Source organism: Phyllobates terribilis, unplaced genomic scaffold (genome assembly GCF_046119375.1).
Source record: "Phyllobates terribilis strain yellow unplaced genomic scaffold, ASM4611937v1 Scaffold_4__5_contigs__length_816908805, whole genome shotgun sequence".
Classification (NCBI taxonomy): Eukaryota; Metazoa; Chordata; class Amphibia; order Anura; family Dendrobatidae; genus Phyllobates; species Phyllobates terribilis.
In genome coordinates, this window is record NW_027362764.1 from 107,644,898 (window position 1) to 107,660,532 (window position 15,635).

The following is a 15,635-nucleotide window of genomic DNA, read 5'->3' on the forward strand; positions in this document are numbered from 1 at the left end:
TATGGTAAGTCCTGCCACCGGGATGTTGGAGCGGCAGGGGATCCTATCCATTTCAAGCAGCATGAGATTGGGTCCTCTTCTCCAGATAATTGTGAGGGCCAAAAATGGATTTCAAGGGGTTAAAATGATACTCCTGGTAAAAAGTAAAAAATACAGCTATTGCCCCGAGTGCGAAGTCTCACCTATGTGGTCTCCACCAATCATAGGAACCATAGTAATCTTCTGGACATCACTACTGCAGCCTAGCTTTACCCTCAGGTCCCAGACAGTAGTTACGTCTTGTCGGAAGCCTGTTGAGAGAATGTCTCCGAGTCTCATGCAAGGATAGGTCATAACAATTTCTGCTGGGCCCTGACCATAAAAGAAGTGTACAGGAGAAGCCTACCATAAGATACTTGTGAGTCCCTCAATGTTCAGCCCATTGATCAGAGTATCGCGTAAACATGTAAGTTGCTCTATGAACTTCTGCATAACCTAGTTGCTAGTCTTTAATATGAAATTTCCTATAAAACCAAGTTTCTGACCTATTGGGAAAGAAATAAATGATTTATTTTTAATAAACACTTCATATATATGTTAAATCTTAAAATGGGGCCACCTACGCAATTGTCTACCAACCCTTGTTCCCAGTTCTCTGTCACAGCCTTTGGCTACTGAGGCCAGTCACCTCTTGACTCGGTTTCATCAATATGTCTTAAGTCTCCCAGCTCTATTTAGTTTCATATTTTATTTATAATAGGGTAGTAGGGTACAATTCATGTAAAATTAGCTTTTGTAAATGTTTTATTGTGGTCTGATTTCATACCGTAAATCATTAGTATTCCGGGCAGTCGGTGCGGTTGGTATAATTCCCTTTGATAGTTAAGCCATTTACAAGCCTTTCACAATACCTTAGAGAAAAACACAATTTTATGCAAACCATGTCACCATCTTTCTTGTCTTAAAGGCTTTTTAGAATTCACATCAAACTATTATAGTTATAGCCTCAGAGGACATCAATGGCCTAACAGGGTGTATACCGAAAGCCAATTCTCTGTGATTTTACAATAATGCGATAATGAATTTCTAAACATGTCCCAATAAAAGCTCAAATAGTCTAGAAAATGTCTAGGGCTGTAACGATAATAGTTGTCTTTGCCACAATGTAGATTAATTCCTCATCTGGTTCTTCTTCAAGAAAAAAAGTTTTTTGGCTTTGAGGAGACTTGGTGTAAGAAAGTAAAGTTTGGAGCTTTTCTGAGAGAATTTGGTGTGTGTAGGTAAATGGGGAAGATGTTAAAAAGTAATATACATTATTATTATTTTTTCATAATATAATAATTCCTCATGCACACAAGTGTAGTATGATACCACCCAGACGTGATGACGTCACGACATTGCGTCTGCCACCACCTTGATTCACTGTAGGCATCATACATTTAGAAAAATGTATGGTTCCTTCAGTGAAACATGGTGGTGCAGTGTCCTTATGTAGGGCTGCATGAGTGCTGCTGGTGTCAGGGAGCTACATTTCATTGACGGTATCATGAATTCACAGATGTACTGCTCTACATTGAAAGAGAAGATGCTACCATCACTCCATGCCCTTGGTGGATGTGTAATTTTCCAACATGACAATGATCCAAAACAAATATATATCTATCCAAGGCCACTTTTGCATTTCCGAAAAACAGGGTGAAAGTGATTCAGTGGCCAATTATGTCTCCTGATCTGAACACCGATCGAACACATATGGCGAATTCTGAATAGACAAGTTGAGCATCACTCTCCATCCAGCATCCAGGCTCTAAAAGAAGTCGATCTTGAAGAATTGTAGTATGGAAAAAGACAGATGTTGTAATATGTCTCCAACTTGTTTATTCCATTCCTAGAAGACTTCCCCTGCCGGATCTTTAAAGCTTATTTTCTCTGAAACTCCAGAGCATTTCAGAGTAAACTATACATGGCTGAAATTGTGCAGCCAGGCTCTGATTCATGCTCCATGCGATCTGGGCAGCATGAATCAGGTGACACCTTTCCACTATTACAAAGTTAGCTATATCTTTTCTTACTCTTTGCTTTACTCCTATATAATTTATGTTTCTCATGGTTTTTAAAATCTTTGCTATGGGATCATGTAGGAACCCATGTAAAATCAGAAATCGTGTTATAAAATGTTATAAAAGTAGATGGAAAACAGACCTGCAACAGTTATGTGTCCATCATCTATCTGTCCATTCATCCATCCATGCCGTGATCTTACGGCTCTGCAGATTGCTGCAGGATGTGCACTTTGGCTTCTCTCCAAGGTTACATAATAATTCCAATTACTTGCTTTGGATTTGTAGCTCACCATGATCATGACTAAACAATCAGCGCTGAGTATATCGGGGTCTTGCGGTGTTGTTAATGACACGATGTACAGTTTATTTTATTGACACAAACATGACATAAAGTGAATTGCTGCTTTTCTGGGTGGAGAGGTGATCAGATTTCCTGAGTGCTGTTGACAGCTTACACGGCTGCAGGCTTTACCCGGCTGATAATTACCAGAGAAAACTCATCCCAGCCAATGTCTGTCATGTTCGGGCTACGTGCCGTGACCATGTCTGAAATCTTCACATACAGATGGGTCCACGGTTTATTCATCATTCAATGCTACAAAATATTATATTAATATTTAGTCCATGAAATATAGATTTATTCTTTGGTGTCCTCATGTGGATCCAGCGTTTCTTCTTGGCAATCCCCTTACTGATGCCATCCATTTTCATGATTCTCCCGCATAATCTACTACAATAATGTGGAAAAAAATAGGAAGATTTTGGATCTTCTTGCAGGAAAAGTAAAGATTTTGTGACAACAGTGTAAGGGCTAATCGGAGTAGAAACCTTAGCACCTTAAAAAAGAAAATGGGACTGTAGGTATTACTGCAGTATTATTTGTTTTGATCCGGCAAGGAGTCAAAACAGATATAGTCCAATGTTTCGCCCCAGAACGGTCTTTGTCAAGTACATCTGTGTATAGCAAGAGCCGGGAACCAGGATATGCAGTAGGGTGTTAGCTGTCTTACACTCTGCCGCATTTCTTGGTTCCCGACTCTTGCTACACACAAATGTCCTTGACAAAGACCATTCTCGGTCGAAACGTTGGACCATATCTTTTTCTTTTTTGTGGTGCTGAGCTTTCTGCTTCGGTTAGTCTGGACCACCAGTCTTTTCCTCAGGCACACTATATTTAAAAGGACAGTGCTGTTTGTCTTTCTCTTTCTCCTTCATCTGTGGTATAGAGGCTGCCCCATTAAGACAATGTGTATCCATTTGTACTATTAGGGCATATAAACGTGAAAGCATGGTAGCTGAGAGCCGCTAAGCTATGGATGAATCTGGTAAAACATTTTTATAAAGTAGCTCATACCAGCCAGTAGACAACACTGTTTTGGGGTTTTTGCCTTCATCAGTACATGAGATACATTAGATTCAGGACGGGGAGAGATACTGGCTCTCATTAAAGAAACTTAATTCAGTTTGGAGACTTCTTTTCAAGACATGGCATCGGAGTAACTCATACCAGCCAAACCAGAGACGGCAATACATTCCTATGGAGCATTGCCTTGAAAACATGAATTCATACCAAGTTCGGTCTCTAATAAGAGCTCGTAGCTCCCCTGAGCTGTGAACATTTTTTTCACATGAATTTAGTATTTATCAAAACTTACCAAAATCATTGTCTCTGTTTTATTTCTTATTAAACCATTTTGGATTTTAATTTTATAGAGAAAAGTTTACTGCTCAGCACCCTCATCAATTAGACAGAGCCGAGTATGGCTATAAAGAGCCTGGAAGACCAGGCACATCAGTGCATTACACAAATATCACATTAATTTCAATGGATGCTGTAATACTTAGCCTCTGCTGTAATGGTACTGCAGAGAATTGAATTCTTGTTAATAGATGTCCCCAAAATTTACTGCTGATCACTGGGGATCCCTGGAGCAGCGCACCCTGTGATTGGATCATCATTAAGGTCCCTACTAACAAAAAGTGAAGCTGTAAGTTAAAAGGCAAATCACTAATTGATCTTTGCCATGATCTCTGACCTCGATGAGCTTCTATTCATGGAATTTGGTCATTTGGCATGAACATCTTTTCAACTTCTGCTCTGATGAATTTTTTGGTTGTTGGCATGTACTCATTAATTTTTGGATAAATATTTGTATTAGTTGATATCTGTCTACACACTGTGGCGCTAATGGGCAGCAGCAAATAATCTCGATTTTTAATTTTTTTTTTCTGTCCTAAGTCTCCAGTGCAAGCTTTTTTACCTTGAGAGCCACATTGAATTCTAAGAGATGGTCGCGAGCCACATCCAGTTCCCGCAACTCACAACAGTAGTGACACTCAGAAGCCACCATGAACAGTGTGATGATAACCAATGCTTCCCCACAGAAAGCAAACTGAGATCTTGTGCACCCCTCCCATACAGGCAGTATGCTTGGGCAGGATGGGTTCCTATTTTACCTGCATTCAGTATTCCCTTATCTTCCACACTCACTAGTCTATTGCCTATCTGTATCATCCTATCTTCAGCTCACAAAATTTCTCTTCTCCGTATATACACATCCAGATATGCTCTTTTTTGCAGGGCTGCTGTCTTGCTAGGTATGGGAAAGACTAAGTGCAATACAAAGGGAAGAGGGGGAGGAAGCCCAAACACTAGGGAAAGGGGGAGTGGAGACCCCTAGGCAGATCTAATATCAACCTGCCTACCCTACTGTCCCTATATTGGTTTCACACCTATCGCTGAGCAGGATCCTAAGCCCTGAATGTCCCTAGAGCTTGGCCCTAGATAGGGAGGGGGAGGGGTGAGCTCTGGTCAGGCCCCACTATAAAATAAAGACAACAAGGTAGACAAACAAAAGGGATACACTTAGCTTGAGCAGAAACCAGAGGAGAAATGCCAACTGTCCTCCAAGGGCACCAGAGAAGAATCTAGCTGACTGCTAGTGCTCCAAGCCTGCACAAAGGTAGAAAGAAGTATCACTGACAATTCCCTGGAGCAAACTGTGTGCTTTTAACTCCCAGGCAAGGGTGTGTCAATCAGCAGCAGGAGGGAGGTCGCCGCTGGGTCCAAAAGGAAGAAGGATCCAGAGCGATTGTCTATTACACCTGACACTCCCGTGAAGCAAGAATGAAGCAAGATAGTTTGAAATGAATCCCAAAATAATGATATGATGATCATACTTAACTAATGGGGTGTTCTTAACGCAAGGCATCTTATGGAGATTATTGATACTTACTTTTTGCATTGTTAGTTCACAATCCTGCATGAAGTTGAGTTCATGTGAATATTAATACTAGAAAATGATATGTCATTGCTACCTCTCCCTCTTTACTTTTCCCCATTGTTTCCTCCAATTTTCCTGTAAGCGACTTGTACATCATATAACTTTGGTGCTTGTTATCTTTTTGCAGGATAGCAGTGTTTTCCGTGAACGTCCTGCATGATGAGAGGATAGTTATCGTTGCAGAGCAGCGGCCGGACTCTACAGAAGAAGATAGCTTCCAATGGATGAGCCGAGTCCTACAGGTAAAGACATTATTCTTCAAGTGGTGATTTGTGTATTTCAGAAATTTATGTGAAAATAGAGTTTATTATATAGTAGATGGTGGAAAACTATGGAAGAAACTGTTCTTAACTTCATCTAAAATATTATTTAAAATATGAAGGACTATTGTATCATCTTTTGTTGAAGGGGCTTCAAAATCAGTCAAGTATCTGAGATCCTCTCCTGTTACCCTCAAGCAAGACTTATACCAAACCCATGTACCAGTATTGATGTTATATAACCTTAGTTTTTGTAGAGCTTGAGGTATATTTCTGTCTTGTCTGACATATTCAGTACATACTGATGTACAGTCATGGCCAAAAGTTTTGAGAATGACACCAAAATTATATTTTCACATGATCTGCTGGCCTCTGGTTTTTATTAGTGTTTGTCTGATGTTTATATCACATACAGAAATATAATTGCAATCATATTATGAGTACCAATAGGTTATTTTGACAGTTAGAATGAGTTAATGCAGCAAGTCAATATTTGCAGTGTTGCCCCTTCTTCTTCAAGACCTCTGTAATTCTCCCTGGCATGCTCTCAATCAACTTTTGGACCAAATCCTGACTGATAGCAGTCCATTCTTGCATAATCAATGCTTGCATTTTGCCAGAATTTGTTGGTTTTTGTTTGTCCACCCGTCTCTTGATGATTGACCACAAGTTCTCAATGGGATTAAGATCTGGGGAGTTTCCAGGCCATGGACCCAAAATCTCTATGCTTTGTTCCATGAGCCATTTAGTTATCACCTTTGCTTTATGGCAAGGTGCTCCATCATGCTGGAAAAGGCATTGTTGGGCGCCAAACTGCTCTTGGACGGTTGGAAGAAGTTGCTCTTGGAGGACATTCTGGTACCATTCTTTATTCATGGCTGTGTTTTTAGGCAAGACTGTGAGTGAGCTGATTCCCTTGGCTGAGAAGCAACCCCACACATGAATGGTTTCAGGATGCTTTACAGTTGGCATGAGACAAGACTGGTGGTAGCGCTCACCTCTTCTTCTCCGAATAAGCTGTTTTCCAGATGTCCCAAACAATCGAAAAGGGGATTCATCAGAGAAAATGATTTTGCCCCAGTCCTCAGCAGTCCACTCCCTGTACCTTTTGCAGAATATCAGTCGGTCCCTGATGTTTTTTCTGGAGAGAAGTGGCTTCTTTGCTGCCCTCCTTGAAACCAGCCCTTGCTCAAAGAGTCTCCGCCTCACAGTGCGTGCAGAAGCACTCACACCAGCCTGCTGCCATTCCTGAGCAAGCTCGGCACTGCTGGTAGTCCGATCCCGCAGCTGAAACAGTTTTAAGATACGGTCCTGGCGCTTGCTGGTCTTTCTTGGGTGCCCTGGAGCCTTTTTGACAACAATGGAAACTCTCTCCTTGAAGTTCTTGATGATGTTGACTGAGGTGCAATCTTTGTAGCTGCGATACTCTTCCCTGTTAGGCCATTTTTGTGCAGTGCAATGATGGCTGCATGTGTTTCTTTAGAGATAACCATGGTTAACTGAAGAGAAACAATGATACCAAGAACCAGCCTCCTTTTAAAGTGTCCAGTGATGTCATTCTTACTTAATCATGACTGATTGATCGCCAGCCCTGTCCTCATCAACACCCACACCTGTGTTAATGGATCAATCACTAAAAGGATGTTAGCTGCTCCTTTTAAGGCAGGACTGCAATGATGTTGAAATGTGTTTTGGGGGTTAAAGTTCATTTTCTGGGCAAATATTGACTTTGCAAGTACAGTAATTGCTGTTAAGCTGATCACTCTTTGACATTCAGGAGTATATGCAAATTGCCATTACAAAAAATGAAGCAGTAAACTTTGGAAAAATTACTATTTGTCTCATTATCAATACTTTTGGCCATGACTGTAGTGCGACGTGTTGTCTTTAGGGTTTATTTCCCCTAAGGCTCTGTTCACACTTTCGAGCAGAGTGAGCGAAAATAACGGATTATCTGTTCCTTCATATGACACATCACTACTGATAATGGGGTCCAATCAGGTTCCATCTTGACATCTGACATTTTGTCGTAAAGAATAGCTCTGCCGCTGCACTTTTCTTAGTATTAAGTGTGACAAAATGTATTGATTGGGAAGTTACTGGTTGTGTGGATAGGGCCTAAATCAAAAAGTCTACTGGATCCACACTGTATTTGTAGTTTTTATGTATAGTTGCTTTTATATCCAGAGGGAACTCAAAACTCACACAGCATACTTTTTTTTGGGAAAGTCTGAGGGCGATTGATGCTAATGGTGGAATCCGTTAGAAATAAATATATGGAAGAAAATCCTTACAATGTATTCTTCCAACCTATGCTGAAAATGCAGTGCGACTCCACCCTAACATGACAGCATATATAGTCATTAAAGCTCCCTCAAGAGTTGTCACTCAAATTGGGGATGTGGCCAATATATACATTCATGCTATAGACTACAGCCCAACTCATTGTATCTCTGTCTCCCTACTATATATGTAGGCTAGGTGACAACCCATCATTCGAGATGTAATGGTGTTTATGTTGGTGATAACCCAACTTTCTCCAAAATGTATAGAATTTTTAACAAATGAATAAGAGCGGAACCTTTCTACAAGAACTTGTATACACATTATGGTTTTAATTCTTGCATAATTCTTGAACTTTGGTAGCAGTTTATCTGGGTGACCTGCCTTAATATGAAGACCTGCATATAATGTGGTCCTTAGTATGAAGACCTGCATATAATGTGGTCCTTAGTATGAAGACCTGCATATAATGTGGTAATGGCTCGTATTGTTCTTGTATTTCCTGTAGGCAATTGACAGTATACATCAAGTTGGAGTCTACTGTCTAGCTCTAGTACCAGCAAACACACTCCCCAAAACCCCTTTAGGTGGTATTCACCTGTCAGAGACCAAGCAACTGTTCCTCGAGGGGTCACTCCATCCATGTAATGTGCTCATGTGTCCTCACACGTGTGTGACGAACCTCCCTAAACCAAGACAAAAACAGCCAGGTGAGACACGGATGTGACTTTCTCTGCAGATTTTCTGTTTTATTATGATTCTTTTCTTCTGTTTAGGGAATTTATAAATATATCATAGGGTTGTATGTAAAATATTGGTTTTTATGTTACAAGTTGGTGCTCATATAGTGTTGTTAGAGAGAACTAATCCAAATATACATGGTAAGGGCTCACTCTCACTTGCGATTAAATCCGATAAAAAAATCAGATTGCATTCGGACCAATTTAATCCTATGACGGTGTGCTCAGTGGCGCTTTTTTTCCCAGCTCCGATCGGGCTGAAAAAAAGATTGCAGCATGTTGCGATTGCATGCTGGAGTCGGATCGCACGCACTCATATAAGTCTATGGGTGCATGTGAAACATTGCACTGCACTCTGATAACACCCGAGTGCAGTGCGATTCCTGCCGACGCCGGCATCAGAGGAGATGGAGAAATTGATTTTTCCGTCCCCTCCGCAGCTGTGCTGCGATCCTCTGTGCGAGAGGATTGGAGCATGGAGCAATGACATTCGGCTCCTGAAGGCAGCAGAACAGGAGCCGAATGTCATTAGCATATCGCATTGGATGCCATATGCTAGTGGGACCCCGGACTCGAGAAGGTTTTTGCTTTGGAATCTAAGAGCAGCATGATGTAGGGGCAGAGAGCCGGATTCCAGCGATGTCACTTACGGGGCTGCTTTCTGCAGTTTTGATAAAATCCCTGTTTTCTCAGTGCTATAAATGCTGAGCTCTGTATAACCTCGCCCTCATCACTGATTGCCAGCTTTCTGTGTACACTGCATTATCAGCAAGCTGCCAATCTGGTGAGGGCAGAGTTACAAATTATGTGGACTGCCTGGCACAAGGTACCTAGTCCTGCAGTGATAATCTCCTGCTGATAAAACACTGATTATATTGAAACTGCAGCAAGAAAAAACCTGCTGAGAGATTTCCTTTAATGTGGCATCATTTTTACTATTTAACCATGTCTAAGTAGGGGAGATGAAGATGTGCGTCAGGTCTGAAGTTATGACCTGTACAAATATAGATTTAGAAAGAAATCAACAACAAATGTATATAGGCTTTATAGTGATTAAACAAAAACTAGTTGAGCTAAATTGGAAATTTTGAAGTTTCTATAAAGTTTTATTAATGTGCTCCATATTTTGTCTGTGTAGAAATTGGCCCTGCCTCTGTGATGGTGGGGAACCTGGTCTCTGGTAAGAGGATCGCACAGGCAAGTGGAAGGGATCTGGGACAGCTAGAAGACAACGATCAGGCCAGAAAGGTAAGATTTACCCACAAATACTGTATATCTTGAAGTTGGATTCACACATTTGTGTTTCTTGGTCTGAGTACAAACTGCGATTCTCGAACTGGTCATGGGTCTCCTGAACTGAACTCAACAAGCTCATATATGCCCTCAAGTTCAGGATAGGAGAACCCCGGCCAGTCCGTGCATTGAAGACCGAGAAACATGGAGGAATAAATATGGTCTGATTTCCTATTTATTGTGTATGAGGGAATTAAAGGGAACCTGTCATGTTAAAAATATTATCAGGTTAATAGAGCTTTATAGGTATAGGGCCGCTGCACTGAGAGCCCAGCTGCTGGGAGGAAATTAACTTTATTCCTCCAAGCTGCATTGAGGTGCAGCCGGTGCCGCTTCAGTGGCTCACTACTTGGTGAACGGTGGCTGTAACAATTCCCTGACCCTGACTGACAGCCAGTTCAGCAGTGCATCGGTACAGAGCTGGCTGTCAGTCAGTGCCGGGGAGTAGTTACAGATGCCGCTCACCATGTATGGAGTGGTGACTGGAAAACTGTCGGCAGCGCTTCTATGACTAAATGCCCATGACTGCCGGGAGGAATAAAGTTAATTTCCTCCCAATAGCCAGTCTTTCAGTGTGACGGCCGGGCAGTTTTAGAGGGCTATCACCCTGCAGATTAACCCCATTTAATAGCATTTTTTGACATGACAGGTTCCCTTGTTCCCAATTTTATTTGTTTAATTGAGTCCGCAGTGCTGCTGTGGTTTTATTTCTGACCAGATCAGATGATTCTGCAGCTCTGCTTATTCAGGTTGGCTGCTATATAATAGCATAAGTCCGCCGTCTGCCCAGCAGGAAGTTGATGCTGTTTTCTTTTACAACTAGGAAATACGGTCATTATTATGAACTACAAGTAATTAAAGCTGCTGCACATATAAAGCCTCAATTTGAGGGTCCCTGCTTAATGGGATTGTCATTTTTCTCTATTAAAATAAGGATCTGATCTGCCGTTCCATGCATGTTCACACCATCAGGGTAGCGCTGTGTCTGTGCATTCTGGGGATTCTTTGGGATTTTTCTTCCACTGATGGGAGTTTGATTTACTTTCTTAAAGAGAATCTGACTCCAGGATTTTGCTACCCCAACTGAGAGCAGCATGATATAAGGGCAGGAACTCTGATTCCAGCGATATGTCACTTACTGAGCTACTTGCTGCAGTTTTAGTAAAATCACTGTTTTCTCTGCTGCAGATCTACCTATTCTCCGCATGCTGAGCTCTGTATAACCCTAACCACACCTCTGATTGGCAGATTTCTGCCTATGCAGAGTGTACACAGGAAGCTGCCAATCAGTAGTGGGGGCGGGGTTATACAGAGTTTATGAATATGGAGGACTACATGGCAGCAGGTTTACTAGTCCTCTAGTGATAAACTAGTCCTGCTGCTGATAAAACAGTGAGCAGTGCAGTAAGTGACACATCACAGGAATCAAGGTCTCTGTCTCTACATTATGCTTCTCTTAGATTAAGTGGCAAAAACCTGGTGACAGATTCACTTTAAGGCTAAACCCTCGGTTTTTAGGTCTTGAATAACAACTATAGGTGTAAAACGGAGTGATTAAGTCTGCTTCTAATCTGAAGTTCGCTTGTTATTACATTGTTTAAAAAAGTCATGTTTTCCCCTTGTAGAGTAATGAAAAGTGTCAGCATAATTTAGTTTTGGAAAGACTGTGCTGTTTTTTTTATTATGACCTATGGTTTATATTCGGCCTATCATCTTATAAACGTGTTAATATTGATCCAAGTGAAATAAATAATAATAACTAGATACAGGCTCCAGCGAAGCCTAATTTCTCACATTGCTCTGAATGTCAGGACGCTCTGACTCCTTGTTGGCTTATATTAACCCTGTAGTTTCACCACACTGCGAAATCATTAGAGGCCGCATGTATATAGAATTTAGGGGAATTGTCTTAATCTAATGCTGGCAAAGGGCATTTCTACTGTCATGCACAACAATTTCTGACCAGTGAGCCATCAATCAGAAAAATGGTTGTATTGTTTTATTTATTTATTACACTGAAAATAGCAAAAAAAGTATTTTTTTGTGTTCTATAATATTTTTAAAACACCCCAAGGTTTTTATAATTGCAAACAAAAACAGCTAAAATGACCGCAAAACCTAATTTGTTCAGATTTCCTGTAAAACGATCTTTATTAGGCTAGATTAATATGGCTGTAGTACAAAAGAGAAGACCCAAATATGGTTTTACTGACTGAATTATAGATCATCGTCATCATTAGAACTGCAGGGGTCTGAGTTTCGCTGTAATGTAATGTCTTTATATCAGATCAGCTTTAAAGATAACCTGTCGGCTTTCCTCATCTGTTTGTTCTAGCAAATAATTGTATTAAATTACCTATAAGCTGCGTGCTCACTATGCGTTTTTCAAGCGTTTTTGCCGCGGAATTTCCGCTTAAAAAAACGCTTGGTAATACGTGCTCCATGGTCCCCAATGATAATCCGCATGTGCTGTGCACATGCTGCGGAAATTTCCGCTGCGGATTATCATTGTGGAAAAATACGTAGCATGTCCATTAATCTTGCGGACACGCAGCGTAATTGCCGCCATTGACTTGCATTGAAACTCTCAATATCCGTGTCAGCACATTTGAACACACGGATATGAAGCAATTCTATGTGCGGATGGTACCCGGGTCTGGAGAAGAGGAAACTCTCCTCCAGACCCAGGTACCATATTACCTGTTAAAAAAAAGAATAAAAAATAAAGATTATACTTATCTTCCGATGGCCCCCGGTATTTTCTCCGCTCCGTCCGGTCTGTTGTATGGGTCGCAGTGGTGTGAGGACCTGCCATGACGTCATTTTAGTCATGTGACAGGTCACGCGACCGCCGACATCTGCGGTCGCGTGACCTGTCACATGACTCAATGACGTCGTCACAGGTCCTTCACACCACCGCGACCCATACAACAGACCGGACGGAGCGGAGAAAATACCGGGGGCCATCGGAAGATAAGTATAATCTTTATTTTTTACCATTCTTCTTCTTTTTTTTTAACTATTACTCGGTCACACTATATATGCCGGTTGCATGGATTTATATAGTGTGACCAAGTTGTCAAGCACTTTTCCAAGTGGTGCTAAAATCGCTTGGAAAAGCGCTTGATAACCCGCATGCAGAAATGCATGCAAAAACGCTTCATAAACACTTCTACCCGGCAGGAAAAAACGCATGTAAAATCCGCATGCGTTTTTCCTGCCAGGGAAAAAATCTGCAGCATTTCTGCATCGTGGGCTCATAGCCTAAAAATAGTTACGTAGGTTGAAAAAAGGAAAACAAGGTCCATCAAGTTCAACCTTCCTCCACCAATTGTACATTTTGTCTCTAATTTAATCATAACCCACAATATTATTTGTAAGGAAATTGTCCAGCCCTTTTTTTAAAGCTGTTATAGTGTCGACCATCACTACCTTTTGTGGTCGGCATTCCACAGTCTGACTGCTCTGACTGTAAAGAACCCTTTCCTGTTTAGGTGCCGGAATCGCCTTTCTTCCGCCCATAATGAGTGCCCCCTGGTCCTTACTATGGTCTTTGGAAGGAATAAGTCATGTGCTAGTCCTTTCTACTGACCACACATATACAGTTAGGTCCATATATATTTGGACAGAGGTAACATTTTTCTAATTTTGGTTCTAGACATTACCACAATGAATTTTAAACAAAACAATTCAGATGCAGTTGAAGTTCAGACTTTCAGCTTTTATTTGAGGGTATCCACATTAAAATTGGATTAAGGATTTGGGAGTTTCAGCTCCTTAACATGTGCCACCCTGTTTTTAAACAACGGACCAAAAGTAATTGGACAATTGACTCCAAGGCTATTTCATGGACAGGTTTTGGTGTGAAGTAAACATGTAGTCAAAGGAGCTCTCCATGCAGGTGAAACAAGCCATCCTTAAGCTGCAAAAACAGAAAAAACCCATCCGAGAAATTGGGGCTGCCTAGCGCTGCGCTTCTCTTTTGAAGTCAACCCCATAGAGAATGAAGGGAATGGAGGACTGGTGTCCAACCTGCTGCTCTCTTTTGTAAAAGACGTAAAAGTTAGTTGAAAAAAGAATATGAAATACAGGAAAATCTGTCCTTAAAAATGTAGATTTTATTGAGAAGCCATAAAAATCCAATCAACCACCATATAAAACAGCAGACGTGTTTCAGACACCATATGTTTTTGTGCAATGAGCGAAGACAGTGTCTGAAACGCGTTTGCAGTTTTATATGACTAGGATTGGGTTTTTATGGCTTTTTAATAAAATCTACATTTTTTAAAGATCCATTTTGGTGGATTTCACATTATTTTTGCACTATTGGACTAGAGATAAAAAAGTTCCCCGTCAGGGATAAAAATTTATTTTTACTGTTTCACTGGACAATCCCTTTAAACCTTTTTGTGAATACTGCCTAAAGCGTCCCCCAAAAAGGCCAGGAAAGCTCCAAAAATGCTCACTCTGGAATATACATTTGGTTACATCCCTGTTCTTTTGTGACCCAGTTTTCGGTACTGTCCCTGTAAAGGAGTAACTGTTGGCAATAATGAAACATTGCACATTTGCAATTAATAACAAACAAACTGCATTTCCCGCTACAATAAGCAGATAATGAAGGAGAAAAGTGAAAACTGCCTAAAAGAAAATCTGTTGCCCATAGCAACCAATCACAGCTGGGCTTTCATTTGGTATTCTGCTTTTTAAATATCAAAGCTGTGTTGTGATTGGTTGCTATAGTATAGACAATAAAAAAAGCTTTTATTTCAGTCAGTTTTTCTAAATCTGTCCCATAGTGTCAGACGTAGCTCCGCAGAAATAACTACGGCCTTATATGGTTGCCCTGGCAACCGTACCAACGCACCTGGTGCTTCTCCCACTCCCACGGCATATTTTCGGCAGCTACAAATATCATGAATGTGACACTGTGAGGAGACAACAAGTGGCTTTTCTGCTGTGTCTTCTCTCATTCATAACAGCTTATATTGTGTAATTATAAATTAGGCTGACAATAATATAACGTGGGCTCAATCTCCAGTAGGGTAAATGTGCTGCTGTGACCTAATTTAATGCGTTCTGCATAGGCATTAATCACGCAGTCACACCCGAGGAGCCGAGATGAAGTTCTTAGACTGTTTAGCATTTGCAGATTGCGATGTTTTGGCAGTATTCAGGGGTGACTCATATAAAAAGGAAGAAACAGAGGCCATTTCCAGGCCTCGCGCCTCGGTGAACTCAAACAAGTTACTCAATCGCTGCCTGTCATAAGACACAGCGACTCTGAGCAGAAGACCATGTCTAAAGTAGATGCAATAATCCCAATTGCATTTATTGTGGATTTGTTGTGTGCAATTTTATACTTTATACACAAAAACTTGATCATCAATATGTGATTAACCGCAATTCAAAGTATCTCCCCTCCCCCATAAATAGGCCTACAATTGGTAGATATTCCCTTTTCTAAAAAAGATAATTGGGCTATAGCTATCATGTGTTGATAGTATGTGATAGGGTTTGTTACGGACTCACCTGGTGAGTTTCCTAAGCTGTAGATCAGGGTGAGCAACAAGGACTGAGGGTCCGTGCCCACGATGCGTTTTTCAAGCATTTTTGCAGCGTAAGCACTTGGTAATCCTTCCCCCATGGTCCCCAATGTAAATCCGCAATTTCAATGCCCATGCTGCGGAATTTTCCGCAGGGTTTTTGATGTGCGGAAAATTCCGCAGCATG

The 15,635-nt window shown here is 41.1% G+C and overlaps 1 protein-coding gene across 10 annotated transcripts in view; it reads left to right on the plus strand.

Annotated features, from left to right (window-relative positions):
* Positions 1-15,635, plus strand: part of DIP2C (disco interacting protein 2 homolog C) — a 542,404-nt gene that overhangs the window by 426,799 nt on the left and 99,970 nt on the right. For all 10 annotated transcript variants that reach the window (XM_073677658.1, XM_073677663.1, XM_073677660.1 and 7 more), the window contains 3 exons: positions 5,454-5,568; positions 8,378-8,579; positions 9,748-9,857. In XM_073677658.1, the coding sequence (XP_073533759.1) occupies positions 5,454-5,568; positions 8,378-8,579; positions 9,748-9,857 (427 nt within the window). The remainder of the gene's footprint in view (positions 1-5,453; positions 5,569-8,377; positions 8,580-9,747; positions 9,858-15,635) is intronic.